The sequence below is a fragment of the Trachymyrmex cornetzi genome, unplaced genomic scaffold (assembly GCF_001594075.2).
Source record: "Trachymyrmex cornetzi isolate Tcor2-1 unplaced genomic scaffold, Tcor1.1 scaffold1093, whole genome shotgun sequence".
NCBI classification, from domain to species: Eukaryota; Metazoa; Arthropoda; class Insecta; order Hymenoptera; family Formicidae; genus Trachymyrmex; species Trachymyrmex cornetzi.
The window spans coordinates 122537-137317 of NW_017295646.1; the positions used below are offsets into that span (position 1 = coordinate 122537).

At 34.3% G+C, this 14781-nt stretch overlaps 2 protein-coding genes across 5 annotated transcripts in view; one reads left to right on the forward strand and one right to left on the reverse strand.

Annotated features, from left to right (window-relative positions):
- The first annotated feature begins 1276 nt into the window (after positions 1 to 1276).
- On the forward strand, positions 1277 to 3388 carry LOC108761508 (uncharacterized). Of its 2 annotated transcripts, none has more exons than XM_018508109.1 (3): positions 1277 to 1663; positions 1953 to 2197; positions 2601 to 3388. In XM_018508109.1, exons 1-3 carry the CDS (start codon positions 1395 to 1397, stop codon positions 3026 to 3028), a joined length of 942 nt encoding a protein of 313 aa, XP_018363611.1. In that variant the 5' UTR covers positions 1277 to 1394; the 3' UTR covers positions 3029 to 3388. The 2 variants fall into 2 exon arrangements, with proteins under 2 accessions (XP_018363611.1, XP_018363618.1); XM_018508116.1 differs by having other exon boundaries at positions 1452 to 1632.
- A 422-nt stretch (positions 3389 to 3810) lies between these two features.
- Positions 3811 to 14781, reverse strand: part of nompA (no mechanoreceptor potential A) — a 24397-nt gene continuing 13426 nt past the window's right edge. Inside the window, exons 8-20 of one of the 3 annotated variants that reach the window (XM_018507851.1) lie at positions 14093 to 14392; positions 13556 to 13651; positions 12202 to 12976; positions 10762 to 11163; positions 9824 to 10005; positions 8085 to 8263; positions 7634 to 7773; positions 6129 to 6275; positions 5825 to 5914; positions 5106 to 5475; positions 4843 to 5024; positions 4487 to 4630; positions 3811 to 4216 (exon numbers count right to left, since the gene is read on the reverse strand). In XM_018507851.1, coding sequence (XP_018363353.1) covers positions 4009 to 4216; positions 4487 to 4630; positions 4843 to 5024; positions 5106 to 5475; positions 5825 to 5914; positions 6129 to 6275; positions 7634 to 7773; positions 8085 to 8263; positions 9824 to 10005; positions 10762 to 11163; positions 12202 to 12976; positions 13556 to 13651; positions 14093 to 14392 — 3215 coding nt within the window. In that variant the 3' untranslated portion in view covers positions 3811 to 4008. Of the gene's footprint in view, positions 4217 to 4486; positions 4631 to 4842; positions 5025 to 5105; positions 5476 to 5824; positions 5915 to 6128; positions 6276 to 7624; positions 7774 to 8084; positions 8264 to 9823; positions 10006 to 10761; positions 11164 to 12201; positions 12977 to 13555; positions 13652 to 14092; positions 14393 to 14781 lie in introns of all 3 variants that reach the window. The other 2 variants (XM_018507860.1, XM_018507841.1) reach the window with 2 other exon arrangements.

Consider the following 14781-nt stretch of genomic DNA (forward strand, 5'->3'; position numbering starts at 1 on the left):
TTGCTTTTTAAATCTACTATATAATTTTATACTAAAAATTTGCGACATTTGCTGACTTTATATATATGTGTATATACACATCACACACACACACACACACACACACACGCGCGCGCGCGCGCGCGCGCGCACACACACACACACACACACACACACACATACAATTTAAATATGGAAAAATATATATGTATGAAAGTTGCGCGATCTATCTATATTGTATTGGAAGATAGCCCTCTCCCACACACTCATCCCCAGAGATGGGATAGTGGATTTATGGTGAAAGGGTTATATTCCTGAAAACTATAAATGCCATAAAAAATGATGTATAATATGCAATATGTTTCTGTACAATTTTGTATTATGTATTCGAAATGACGAAATTTGTTATATTCAACATCTCAAATTTATTAGCTTAATTATTTATGCAGAAATATTAATCTATTATCCTGAATATTTAATATTTAATCTCTATTCTTTTGAATGTTATATATTTTCTGCATAGAAATTCAAAAATTTATTGCGTTTATTTTAAATTGTGTACTTAACTTGATGTTTTAAATTGTACTTAAATTATAACTAAATTATTAGATTCTTTAAATTATTAAATATATAACTTTAAAAGCAACATATTACATATTTTGCATCTTCGTTTACAATGGTTATAATGCTGGTTGCTATTGTATACAGATTAAAATGAAATAAAATGGATTATCTCTTATTATTGCAGGTGTGTCATTATTATGTATACCTTATTTTGTCGGAAAAACTATGATAAAAAGATTTGAATTATAATTTCAATATACATCTTAATGTAAAAAAACAATATTATATTAGATACATACAAAACATTAGAAGAAATGAGCAATTAAGAAAAATATTAAAATGTCAGATTAATTGGCATCCTATATTTTTGTAGGTTACGTATTATATCTTCAGATTGACTATGTCATGAATTTTATCCGAGCTGATAAGGAATTTTCATTACGACTATTCTGTATTACGGATAATACTAAGTGTATCTCATTTAAAAAGGCATTTACCTTTTTAAAACTGCTTATAAAAGGTTGAAGAATTTGATATACATATATCAAGCACTATATTGTATAGAGCATTGTTTTTTTGAACAAGTTAACCGAATAAGAATTCTTTTATGTCCCGGCGTATCTGTTCATTTTCATTAATAACACATAGATATTTATACTGAGATGAATATGTGTAAAATTTTTTGAATTTAAATTGGTGCGAAACCAAGAATTCGACAAGATTGACAAGAAGTATGATAGATACTAACAAAGGCCAATCTGAATTAGGCTTAATATTAACATAAGGGGAGCGCTCCACCATGAAAGCTCCGAGAGCAAAAGAAACAATCGAACGCTCGTACTCGTGGTAAAATGGCATCCGCATCTCTGAAGGGCACTCGCAAGACATACAGCTTCGAAGAGCGGAAAATCTTGATATCGTTGATAAACAAGCACGAGGTCATCCAAAATAGGAAGTCAGATCCGATCTCCATATGCAAACGAAAGTCGGCGTGGTCGCGAATCACCGAGGAGTACAATTTGATAGTAGGGTCCCGGGGCGCGCGTTCGACCATACAGCTCAGACGTTGCTGGGAGAATATGAAGGCCTGTAAGCGTAATCGCGATGAAAAGAAATTTCGGTAATTCAGCATTATGAAGCAATTGTTCTCGAGATTAATTTCTTGGCACAGAACTTAATAGATAATGAGACGTAGTTTAATGAAATTCGTATTTTGGCTTTTGATTCCAAGAGTTAGAATAAAGAAGACAGTAAAATTTTAAATTTGAATAAAAGTTTTATTTTTAAGAGAGATCTATTTCAAGGTTCAGAAATTTGCTAGCAAGTAGTTTGCCTCAGCAGTGTAAAAAAGATTGATATAAAAGAAAAAGGTCCAAGAGAACAAATATTAAAATCTTTTAATCTTTTAGTGAAAATATGAAAGCGGTTTGTCAATCGACAAAAGACAGGGCGAGAAATCAATGCTGGGAAGGTATAACTTGTGGTCACAATGTCCCAAAGGCACCAATGTCTACCGGAACTGTTGGTTTACCACCAAATGTAGTATTTGAGCCGAAGGATTCAGAACCATTCACATTGCAAAGTATTTGCACTGCTGGAACTCAAAATCCAAATCGCTTAAAGAAGGATGTAGACAGTCGCGAAAATTCAAATTGTAAATATGCTTTTTCTGGATTCTTCCACATTTAGTATAGTAATCTTTTTAAACATACAGCTTTTGAGAAAATAATTTTAGCAATTATATAAATAAGGAAAGTTAAAATAAGGACAATAATTAAACATTAATGAAGGAGAAATGTGATAAATGATATTTTTATGAATAAAGTAGTTTTTTATTTGTGTATATTGTATTTTTTAAATATTTATTTATTACTTATTTAATTAGATTTTTTATAACTTTATTAGAAAGGAAAAAAAATATTTTTATAATATAATAATATTATAATAATTTAATATTTAATATTATAAATAAAGAGATTATAATACTTTTCCTATTTTCACACGAAAGTAATGAAAACTTGAAGTAATCAAAAGTAATCAAATTTGACTTTTTACAGCTGGCGGCACAATCAAGGAAATGATCACCGATAGAGATAATTGCGATACTATTGCATCCCCCAATTCGATGAATGATTATTATGAGAAGTTCGTAGGAAGAAATGTTGATTCTCCTATGATTGATCAGTCAACGGACAACAGTTTTGGAAAAATCGCACACCGAGAAAGTAATCCGGGACCGAGTGCTTTATACAATTTGATCTCACCTCGCGTTGTGCAGGAGCATAATCCTAAGAGGAAATCCACGCAACGGGAAGAAGAGCTGCACATGCTTGCACTTTCGGAAGCGCAGATTAAGGTCGACATCGCCGCCATGTTAAAGGAAGAAGCGAGGCTCAAATTAGAGGAGGCTCATTACCGCAAGGAGGAAGCTAGGCTTAGAATGCTACTTTTTACTTATAAACTAGACAGAATTAAAGACGAATGAAGGAAGACGGATAATTTTGTTGGATATGGCATAGACGCGTGTTGTACATCTATTATTTTTCTTTATTTTCATTGCACCGATGCATCGATGCCGGTGCTCGTAAGCAAAATAAATTGGTTATATAATATAAAATATAAACGTAATTGTGTGTCTCTATATGTAATACCAATTTACTTCTTATAAATGCACAATTAGAATATCAAAATACAAGTTTTCTGATGATTTTACTTGCTAATAATTATTGTATTATGCGATATTATTCAGCTTGTGATAAACGTTATGACTTTTGACGAACGCAGACGCAACAGACAATCGGCAAAATTATGACAGTAAAATGAAAGAGAAAGTTTTGATGTTCACATTATTCATATTATTTGTATGTTTGGATCAGTCATTTTTAGTTAAAATATAACAGCACAGAGAACTCGTCTGTATCTTTATTCCAAATTTAGAAGAAATATATATATATATATATATATATATATAAAAGATAAAATATAAAAGATAGAAATATATATAAAAGATATAAAAAAGATAAAAAGATATATATCAAAAAAAAGTTTTCTTTGCGTCTTAAAATACTCTTGATTATTTGAAACTTAAATTTCTCTATATTATTATAAGAGCTATTTTGCAGTCATTTTGGAATGTCGTTTGAAAGAGATACCAGATGCTATTTCTGGAATATCTTTAGGAAATATTTTTGTAAAGTAATATTTTTAACTTCTCGATTATTAGTAATAATATTATGTATAAACAGTATATAAAATAATAAATGCTTGATAGAGTCTTTAGCTGGCAGAGTCTTCATGGAGGATTGGCAGTGAATTATTGACTAGTGACAGAATAGATCATGAATGCTGATTTGTCACGGATTAATTGTCGTTAGTCGGTTTCGTATATTCTTATTAAAGTAAATAAATAAAGCGGGAATCGTTCGCGTTATGTAATTTCAGGATCGATCTTCTCACGTATTTCTTCTACATAAGATGAAAATTGTCGCCAAGAGCCGATTTCGAGGTGTTCGAGCAATGGGTGACCTCAAAAAGCGAAGGATCGGTGTAGATCGGCTCGCTTGGATCGAAACCGCCACGTCGACCAGTGGATAATCCCACAGCACCCTCCAGAGCGGTGGACGACGAGGCAAGACGTTGACTGATAGCATTGCTCATTGATCTCGAGATCGATCTAAATGTTACTATTTGTTACGACCTTCATTACAAATTTAAATTTTATATTAAGAATAACGAGAAAATAATAAAATATCAACACTTGAAAAAGAGTTCGATTGAATTAACTGGAATTCAAGTTAAAAATGAACAAATCAAAGTTTTCTGGTTGAATTTACTATAATTTTAGTTAAACAAACTAGACTTTTGATATGATTTGAATCTTCTGGTTCATTTTCAACCAGGAAGACATAGAATTTAAAATACGCATAATTCGTTTAGCACTTACGATGCTTGGAACGGTTTCTGAAGACCTGTCCTCATAAAAGAAAAGTTGTTGATTCGACTGCTGTAAGGCTCATCGGAATGGTTGCTGCGACTGCAGGTTTTGTCGAGTCTACGATTTTTCATAATCACGGAATAAACGTATTTTCTGAAATAATGAATCACTTTAAATTTGCTTATACTAAACAATGAAGATGAGATCCAATATTGTATTAATAATACTATAAGCTTATAACTATTCATGGGTTAATTTATTTTTATGAATTTATTCTTAAGAGTCTATTTATTCATTGGGATGTGTTCTTAAATAATAAAATGCGAATGAGTTATTAAATTTCATAAGTAAAATATAAGTTCTACCTGTAAACGAGCATAGACAAGAGAACAACGGAGGCCAAGAGCACCACGAGGATGCCCACTGCGGTAACCAAGCCGTAGTATTCGTTTTGCGTTATACAAATATTTTCCAAGAATAGTTTGCTAGCCTTAGTTTGTTTCTCAATGATATTATCTTCTTCAATGTTCATTCTTGAGTCGAGAACCTATCAAAATATAAATAATATTATTGCTCGTGGAATGACACCTTTCTATTCCTTTAAAACGAAAACGATCAATCTTGATACCTCTATCATTTCTCTGACGTGCTCTTCCTCCTCTTCGTTGTCCAGCTCATCACTCACAGCGTCGGTCGCGTTGAAAATCGTTGTTGACGCATTGTTAAAGTCATCATTCGCTACTATTATCGGTGATTCCTCGTCCTCGTCTGCCACTGTATCGTTATTTACGTCCCTTCGCCGTCTGCCGAAAGACGGTTCGCTTCTACCGGTACCACTGCAATACGCTGGCTGGCAGCCATCGCGGCACGTTCGTACATTCGCCTCGAACACCAGGAAATTTGATTCGGGTATTTTGAAGGCGTTGAAGCGGGCCTCGAGGCTGTCGCCGTCGCGAAGGCGGTCCAAACCCGGAAACACGTAGTTGTCCACTGGACAGCTGCAGAAATTTCCGTTTCAATTACGCGAGTACGATATGTAGATAGATAGATTACGGCGGTAATTTAATTTATCCAATTATTATGTAACTTGAATATCTCAATAAAGGCCAAGATAGAGAAAAAAAGTAGTGCAATGATGGCTGCGTTCCGATATTCACTACCAGTGCTGAAAATCTATAAGTGCACATAGTGTAAATTATAGATTTTCAATACTGGCAGTGATTATCGGAATGCAGCTGATGTTGTATTATCTTCAGTATAGATAATGCTATTATAATACTTCTCTTTTTGTTTTTTTTTCTCTCTTCCTTACTGGCTCTCATTATTAGGAGTTTCAATGTTTCTTACCCATATCTGTCTATCAGTTGAACACTTTTACCAGAGTAAGGATCTCTTGCAATAACGTTAGTAGCAAATATATCCGTTACGTAATTGTACCTATGGACAATAATGATTAGGATTTATTAAAATTTATACGCGATTATTACGAAATATTTTTAATGCGAAGCTCTTGCGATATTTGATAAGCAAAAATTAATTTGGAAGTCAACGGAATAGAATCGGATAGCGATATCAAACCATTATTTCCATATAATTTTTTAATTACATTAATTGGATATCAGATTAAAAAAAATGTATAAATGAAAATTACCCATCTTGAGCTTCGAGTCTGAAAGTGAGAGGGTCGCCAACGGCGATGGTTGTCGTAGGTCTACCCTGATAGAGAATCAGCAAGCGCACTCTGGAGCTCAGAGTATTTTCCGCTGGGAGATATTCGATAGGGATGGGGGACCCCGATCTGTACAGTGGACGCACGAGATCCATTAGCGAAATTGAATGAATTACAAGTCTAATGAATGTAGTGGAAAACATGAGCATATCCAGCGGGGGAAAGAATTGGAACGTTCAATTATTTATTTATTTCTTTAATTTTTAATTATAAAAAAATAGAACTTTACTTTCGACCCTAAATAATATTTTATTCTCACATAAACTATTTTCTTTCTTCATTATGATCATATAAATAATTTCTAAAACTTTTGTTAGGTACAGTTTTGACAGAGTTTCTAATACATAAGAGAAATTTTCGTAAGATTTTTGAACAAAAAACAGAAAATGCGTTAAGATATTAATTAGTACTTTATTCACAACTACATTTTGTTTTTAATAATTGTATTTCATCTGTACTGTTTTCAAAAAAAGATAAAAATTATGATTTTTACAAAACCTAAAATTATTCTTTTTTAAAATCAAGAAGTAGAAAGAGATTCTAAGCTCTAAAATATCCAAAAAAGCAATTTATTAAAAATTGTTGTTTATGTTATGAGAACAGAATTAAACCTCCCCTCCGAAAACAAATCCTGGATATGCCCATGATGGAAACGGTGTATATACACATGAAAGATGTAATGCGGACAACATAAATCGGCGCTTTAATTAGCTCTTGTTTCTAAATTTCAATTTTACCAATTGATATACATTTTTTATCTTTTAATCGAATATTATACTTTTTTTTATTGAAAGATGAAATAACTATTATGAAATAGCTATTATGTAATTAATAGCATAAAAACAAAAATTTTCTGATATCATAATTAATCCGTACTGTGATTAATTTTTTAATAGATTAGCCATTAGCATAAATGCACATTATATACATATGTGTAACATGAAGTAAATAAGGTATGAAGGAATAGAATGTGTGCATGATGTCTTCAAGATTTAGGACTGAATATGTGATAAAAAAAGTTGTACGAGCGTGCTTTCACCTCGTATTATATTTGATTTTATACTCATGCATGAAAGGTAATGTATTTTGCTCTGTTTACAGTAACAAACTATACATGCGTTCATGTTAACATACGAAATTAATGAACAAGGGGAGGCCAGAATAACATTGGAACAATACTATAATATTTGCTCAACGGATATAAAGATGGAGAACTTGTCTAAAATTAATACGATTTGTTAAAAAAAGAATCCTGTAAAAATATAAAATTGTAAAAAGGAATATTATTAGGTAAGTTCAAAGATTTTTCTCTCGATATGGCTTTATTTACATAATTCAGTGTCCCGGAGTACCTATGGCATTTAACGCGTTATAGATCGTGCTCTCGGTACAAGGCACGATCTTTCGATCGATATGACCTGGCATACCCGGCACCGATGTAGCCGGACGTGACGACAGCTTCGTCAGGTCCTCGAAACATGCACGTTAGGTTGAATCGTTTGTCTCGCCCGGTTTGCACGTAGTCCGAAAATTGCACCACCACGATGTTTGTCATCGTATCGCCATACTGCAAACATTCGCCATTGAAGCGTGTATTACATCGATTATTGCCAAATTTTCAATTTTAATATCAGATATCATTAAAAAAAAGAGATGTATCGTGTTAATAAGAAATTTCTTTAATGAAATTATTATAAATAATTCTTGTATTCGATGTCTGATTAAAAGTTATTGTGAAACAATTTTCCATTTGCGCGATTTAAAGGTTTTCAGATCATTCCTTGAACGTCATGCGCAGTAAAAGAGATCGCAGCTTAAATTAAATCGGAAATTACTTCGCAGTGGATCATGTTGTTAAGCGAAAATTTATGCTCTTACTCGCTGTGTGCCACACTCGGGATATCCCTGAGGTCCGCTGATACGGAGTTTGTTCACGGTCCTGCCGTTTCCGCGAAAGAAGCATCGGTCATAGTATCCGTACGTGTAAATTCGCCCAATGAATCCCTCCGGCGTCCTCAGAGTAAACTCCATCCCGTCCTCGCTGCAGACTTGACTCACTAAAAGCGTAACAGAGCATAATTCGTTGCGCATAGCTGCCGAAAAACTGTCGATCGAGGAGGTGCGCGTTAGTATGAAATTAATTAAATTGAAATTAAGTAAAAGAAATTATTTGAAGGCGAAATGGTAACTGTCAAATAAGTTTCATTCTAACAGATCGGCACTGAAAATTATCAACCGCATTTTTTTTTTTAGCACAATATGCGGAAAATAGATTTCCTGAGAGTCAGGCGTGCAATATAATTAATAACTACACTGAAAGAAAAGATTGCTGCTACTGCAGCAAATTAAATGGTAAAATATGGCATAGCATTTTTAATTGATTGCAACAGCCAATTAAAAATGTTATGTCATATTTTATCATCTAATTTGCTGTAGCAGCCAATCTTTTCTTTCAGTGTACCGTTTATGCAAAATTCAATAAAATGACATTTTAAATTGATTTTGAGCGAAACTAACAATTTAAGCAGCTATTCATGCCTAGCATATTCGTGATTGCTCTTTATTCTTAAAATTACCGTGTCGATTGCAAACGGTAAGTTGCATGATGAACAGAAGAAAAAGAATGGCCAAGTAAAGAAGAGACGAGAGATAGTATAAAATTCTCAAGCAGTACAAATATTGTATAAGAAGAATAAGAAATAAAAATAAAACCGGAACACTAACTAGTCAAAAGATAGTGAGCAATTAATATATTTAAGATGTCAAAAGCTGGAGGCAAAAGTTGGAGTTTGAAGCGTTTAGATACACAATCAAAAAAGTTATATTACATCTTTTGTTATTATACACTGAAAGAAAAGATTAGTTGCTGCAACAAATTAGATGGTTAAATATAGCATAGCATTTTTAATTGGCTGTAGCAACCAATTTTTGGTTGCATTGGTCAATCGAAATCTTATACTGACATTGCGGATAGGCTAATACAACCAACAATTGGCTGTAGCATCCAAAAATTGGCTGTTGCAACCAATTAAAAATACTATGTCATATTTAACCACCTAATTTGCTGCAGCAGCCAATTTTTTCTTTCAGTGTAGGTACGGAGTTTTAAAAAGTTATGTTAAGATTGGAAAGGGATGGAAAATGTGACCGAGGATGTTTATATAAATGTATCACAAACATCATTGACGACGGAATGTAGACTGTGGTGGTGCGTAGATATTAAGAAGTTTATGCGCATGCGACATGCATGAGGGAGAAGTATAAATAAAAGAACAGCATTAAATATTTATTTCATAAAAGTAAAGTCATGTGACAATGGTGCAAAATTCTATATACAATAACGTGTGTAAATTCTTATCATTAAAGTGTAGCTTAATTCTAGACGAGCAGTTATTTTATATTTAATAAAATACGGATAAATCGTTATGTTCTATGCGTTTTTAATTATTTCGCGTAGAAAACAATTCGACGACTACTCCGTGCAGGCAATAATTCGGATATTTCATTTCCAATTGCAAAAAAGCATATGTTTCACCCTGGTTCTTAATGCGCTCGAGTGTCTTTCACGCGTTTCTCAGCTTTCGTATCAGCGTCTCACGGACGAAGTGGCCGCTTACCGTCCAGACATTCCCCGTCCGCGCCCTGGCGACCGTTGTTCCTTTCGTAAAAGTCGTAATCCGAACCCGTGTCGTAATAAACCGGATTGCCCATGTCCATGTCCCTGGAGTCCCGATCGCTGAGCTCGCAATTGTCCCTCTCGGCCCCGTAAGGCGCAGCGTATGGTCGGTAATTGAAGGACCTGCAAATGACGTTGGGAATTTGCGAGCATTGTCCAATCGATTGTGCAAATAAACGCCATCGGATCATTCCTAATTCAATTTCAAGCTCTCTGGGTCACAAACATCTCTTGAACAAACTATCGGAATTCTACGTTTCATCGTTGTAGTCACATCTTTTAAAGAACAGAATGTTTCCTATTTTGTATAATTATATTATTAATATATAACAGCGGAATCTAATTTAATTTTTTTATATTAACTTCCACACACCATTCGTTCCAATTATTTATCAGTTTCATAATTGCTGTAATAATTTGATTACGTTAATAAGACATGTATATGCGGTTGAATGTACTTTGGTAAAATAAAACAGAATTTCTAATTATTATGATAGAATTCAATATTTTATAACTAGAACATTTTATAGATTTAATTATTCGGATTTGATTAGTATTTTCCAGTTAGTTCTGATGAACTTCTAGCTATACTGCTAGCTGTACCCTAAAAAATTTTGCTGCTCAAATTAATCATGTAAACGTACTATTATTTGAAAATCATTTAAGTAATTTAGAATAAAATATTTTTTTAATTTTCCGTAAATAGCTTGTATAGTTAAATCTAATTCTGAAAAGTGTAACAGAAGGAAAGATGACGTTTTATCTGCATCAAGCATGTCTTTTGAATTAACTGTTTGCCTAAAACTTTATCGCTTTTCGACACAAATTTAAATTCTCGTCTAATTATATTTATTATACAATTTCGACCATTATCATTACCTGCAAACGAAGTCTCTAGCATCGGCACATTCCCTCTCGCACTGAGCCAACGACGAGGCAGTGGTGTACCGTCTAACGAACGGCTTCCGTACTCTGGTACGAGTCCCAACTTGCCTGAAATTGTCCTGCTCGTCGCATCTGGACACTAACGGGGGCCTGCCTATGATGGGCCTGCCTACGATGGGCCCACCAGTAGTTCCAAATGGACGAGAGTTGTAGACTCCGCCTTCACCTATGTACCCGCCACCAACAATACCGCCGTCTTCATATCCTCCGTATCCTCCTAGTCGCGTTGGACCGTACGGCCCACCCCCATAATGAGGTCTTGGCTCGGGAGCACTCTGAGGACCACGAACGTCATCGACAAATCCGGGCGAGTACATTCCTGGCGGCGGATACCTGCTTTTAATTGAATCTCAACATCATTTTTCTATGACAAATCGTAGATCGAGATTATTATGGTTGTTATTATTATTATTACTACTATTATTATTATTATTATTATTATTCAGCGGCACTTTAGTAGTCACTGATGTTCGATGTAATTAAAATATTTTAAAACACAAAATATTGTAAAAAATAGATGCGATTTAATATAAAATTTTAGATGACATAAAAAAAATAGCTAGATAAAAATGTAAAATAAAGGAAGGTGTCACCGATACCGACGTACCACTTTGTTTTTAGACAATATTTCTTAAACAAAAGGTAAAAATACAACTTCAAAAACATAAATACAAAGTAAAAAGTATCTTCTATCAGATAATATAAGCAATTTTTATAATACTGTTTGCAATTTTGCAATTATTAAGTTTTTCGTAAGTTATGCAAAAATGAGCGTCTGACAAAATGGGCTCCAAAACTGACATAGTACCATATAGGCAATAATATCAACATTCCTATTTTATAAATAAAGATATATCCTATTCTGTAAAGAAAGTTAATTTATGAAACTATAAACATTTAAAATGACATAATATTTTCAATAATACGGTCACTATTATTTTAATTACGCAATTTGCAAAAGAACACCGTAAGAATTTTCTTCTCGGATTCATAGAATTGGTTTTTAGCTGATTTGGTATAGAAATAAGCCACAAATATATGAATTATGAGTTTATACTTCTTTAATTAGCTAAACAGATCATGATTATGTTAGTATTAATAAAGTGCAATAGTTAGTTTCTGAGAAATAAGGAGGTGTCACTTTAGGAGACCTATGTCAGTATCGGCGACTTTCCTCTACAATTAATTGCGCTATTATTTATTACGCGTGTATTAGATTTAGTAATTTTTATCAGTATAAGAAAAGAGAAAGATACTTTATTACGGCATACGCGGTAAATAAAAACTTACTAGACAACGCGTTAATGGAAAAGTGATAACGATACGTGAAAAAAATTTAAACTTGATACAGTCGTGTCTAATTTCGCGACTTACCGACTAGAATAAGGATCCTTGTCTGGATATCTTCCACTAGTTGGATATCGATCGATAGGAGATCTATCACCACCTAATCCCATAGGATATCGGTCCGCAGAGTCTTCTGGATAAGGATACCGGTCTATTGTATTGGGATATCGATCGATCATGTCAGTAGGATATCGGCTTGGAATCACACGAACCCCGTGTATTACGGTAGGATATCGGTCACTCGCGGGATATCGGTCACTCGCGGGGTATCGATCACTCGCGGGATATCGGTCACTTGGAGGATATCTCCCCAGAGTTCCGGCATCAGGGTATCTATTGACGCCATTAGGACGACGATCTCCCCCTCTAATAGGATATCGATCAGACATGGGATATCTGTCCGGATATCGGTCGCTAACTGGATAACGATCAGGATAGCGGTCTCCGACAGGATAACGATCTCCTGTAGGATAACGATCTCCTGTAGGATAACGGTCGGGATATCGATCACCAAGAGGATAGCGATCAGGATAATTGTCGGGATCACTTAAAGGATATCTGTTATCCGGATATCTATCGTCTAAGGGACGGCGATCAGGATATCGATCTGCAGGATAACGGTCTGGATAACGATCGGGATATCGATCTGGATAACGATCCGGTATACGATCCGGTATACGATCTGGTATACGATCTGGATAGCGATCTGGATAACGATCCGGTATACGATCCGGATAGCGATCTGGATATCGATCCGGTTTGACGCTGGTAGAATATCCCTTGTCGTAATCGTCCGGATATCCTGACAGAAACATTTTAATAAGTTTCAACATCGTAATTAATTATGTAAATCAAATGTTTATATAATATTTTTAAGTAACATGGAAACTGGTAAATAAACAAATGGTAAACATTTAGCAATATCAAAAACCTTATAAAATTGATTTTTATAATAATCAGATTATTTTTTGAAATTTGAATTTTAAAATTCTGAGAACAGAACATTCAGCGATCCTACAAATCCTACAATTCTCAAAAAACAAGATCTTTTTAAATTTCTTTATTTGTAAGCCTTTGTCCTCAAAGGGTTAATATGGAATGCCGTTATAGTAAAAATATAAAATTCAGGATTAGCTAATCACATTTAGCGTTGAAAATGTAGTGTGAATGCAATCTGGATTACTTTGTATTCAAACGATAAGATTTATGATAACAGACGATGGTTAACAATTGTGTCTAACAGCAATTATAAACATCTGTTTAAGATCTTGTCCCATTAAGACAATTTATGTGATTACTCGGCAGCTCTATGAATAATTACACAACTTTATCTAACACGTCGACATGCGATATTACTCTGAATTAATAAAGCGGTTCTAACCAGGTCTTCCTAAAGAGGGTCGTCCAAAGTTTGTGTCCTGTCCCAAGGGATCCGGTCTGTAGCCAGGGACATCGCGATCGCCGTCTAGATATTGATCTGTTGGTACAATGAGGTCGTTAAATTAAACATTGAGCTATGCAAAGCTGTATCGCTGTTCCAAGATATTCTCGAAAGTCGCAGTACGATCACATAGTGATACAAGTCAATTTATCACATCGACAGGGTATATAGTTCAAAAAAAGAATCAAGCCGATTTTAAATTTTTTGTAAATAGAATAATAACGATAAACATTAACAAATTTTTACATAAATAATTATTAAATATAACATAAACATTAATAATTAATAAACATTATTAATTTCGCACTCAATAATGCAACTGTTAGATAATACCGTGTCATATTACATTTATATTGTTGAATATAAAATTATAACATTAATGTTATATTAACTTTTAATTAGGATCAACTCGAATAATACTCAGAAACATCGTGCGTCTCCTTCCTCGCGATGAACGGGCAGACAATTGATACTCACGCATGAGATTCTCGTAATAGTCATAATCGGCATCGTAGATAATCCGGTTACCGTCCCTTTGATTGAATCGGCTTAACCGGCAGGTGTGATAATGCTCGGAGTAAACGGCGCTACGGCATTGGAAGCTCGTTTGTCGGAGGCACTCGTCCAGACACTCACTGAGGCTGCGTCCGGTAATCTCCGAATGAAACTCGCCACTCAAACGCGAGTTCCGATAACGCTGGAAAGCCGTATCTGGACGACGACCGTCGGAGAAGAGGTGCGACGATGAGCTGCTGTCCGGGTATTCGGAGCCGCGCGCTACGGACGGATCTACGCTTCGTAAGTGGGCATTGATAACGAGTTGTGAATCACCAACTAACCATTGTTAATTAAAAATCTTACGCCTCGTTAGAATATAATATAATACAAAGTAGGAAAAAAATAGCACCGATATATTAAACTCCTCAACTAGCACCGTACGTTTTATGTAGTAATTAATAAATTAGCCCTTCAATATTACACCAGGGAATGGAAAGTTACTTTTTAAAAGTAACAAGTTACAGTTACTCGTTACCAAGTAGGAAAAGTAACAAGTTACCGTTACTAGTTACCGATTTTTAAAAGTAACTCGTTACAGTTACCGTTACTTGAGAAAGTAACTTTTCGTTACTTTTCCGTTACTTTTTTTTAAATCGACGACCAACAAT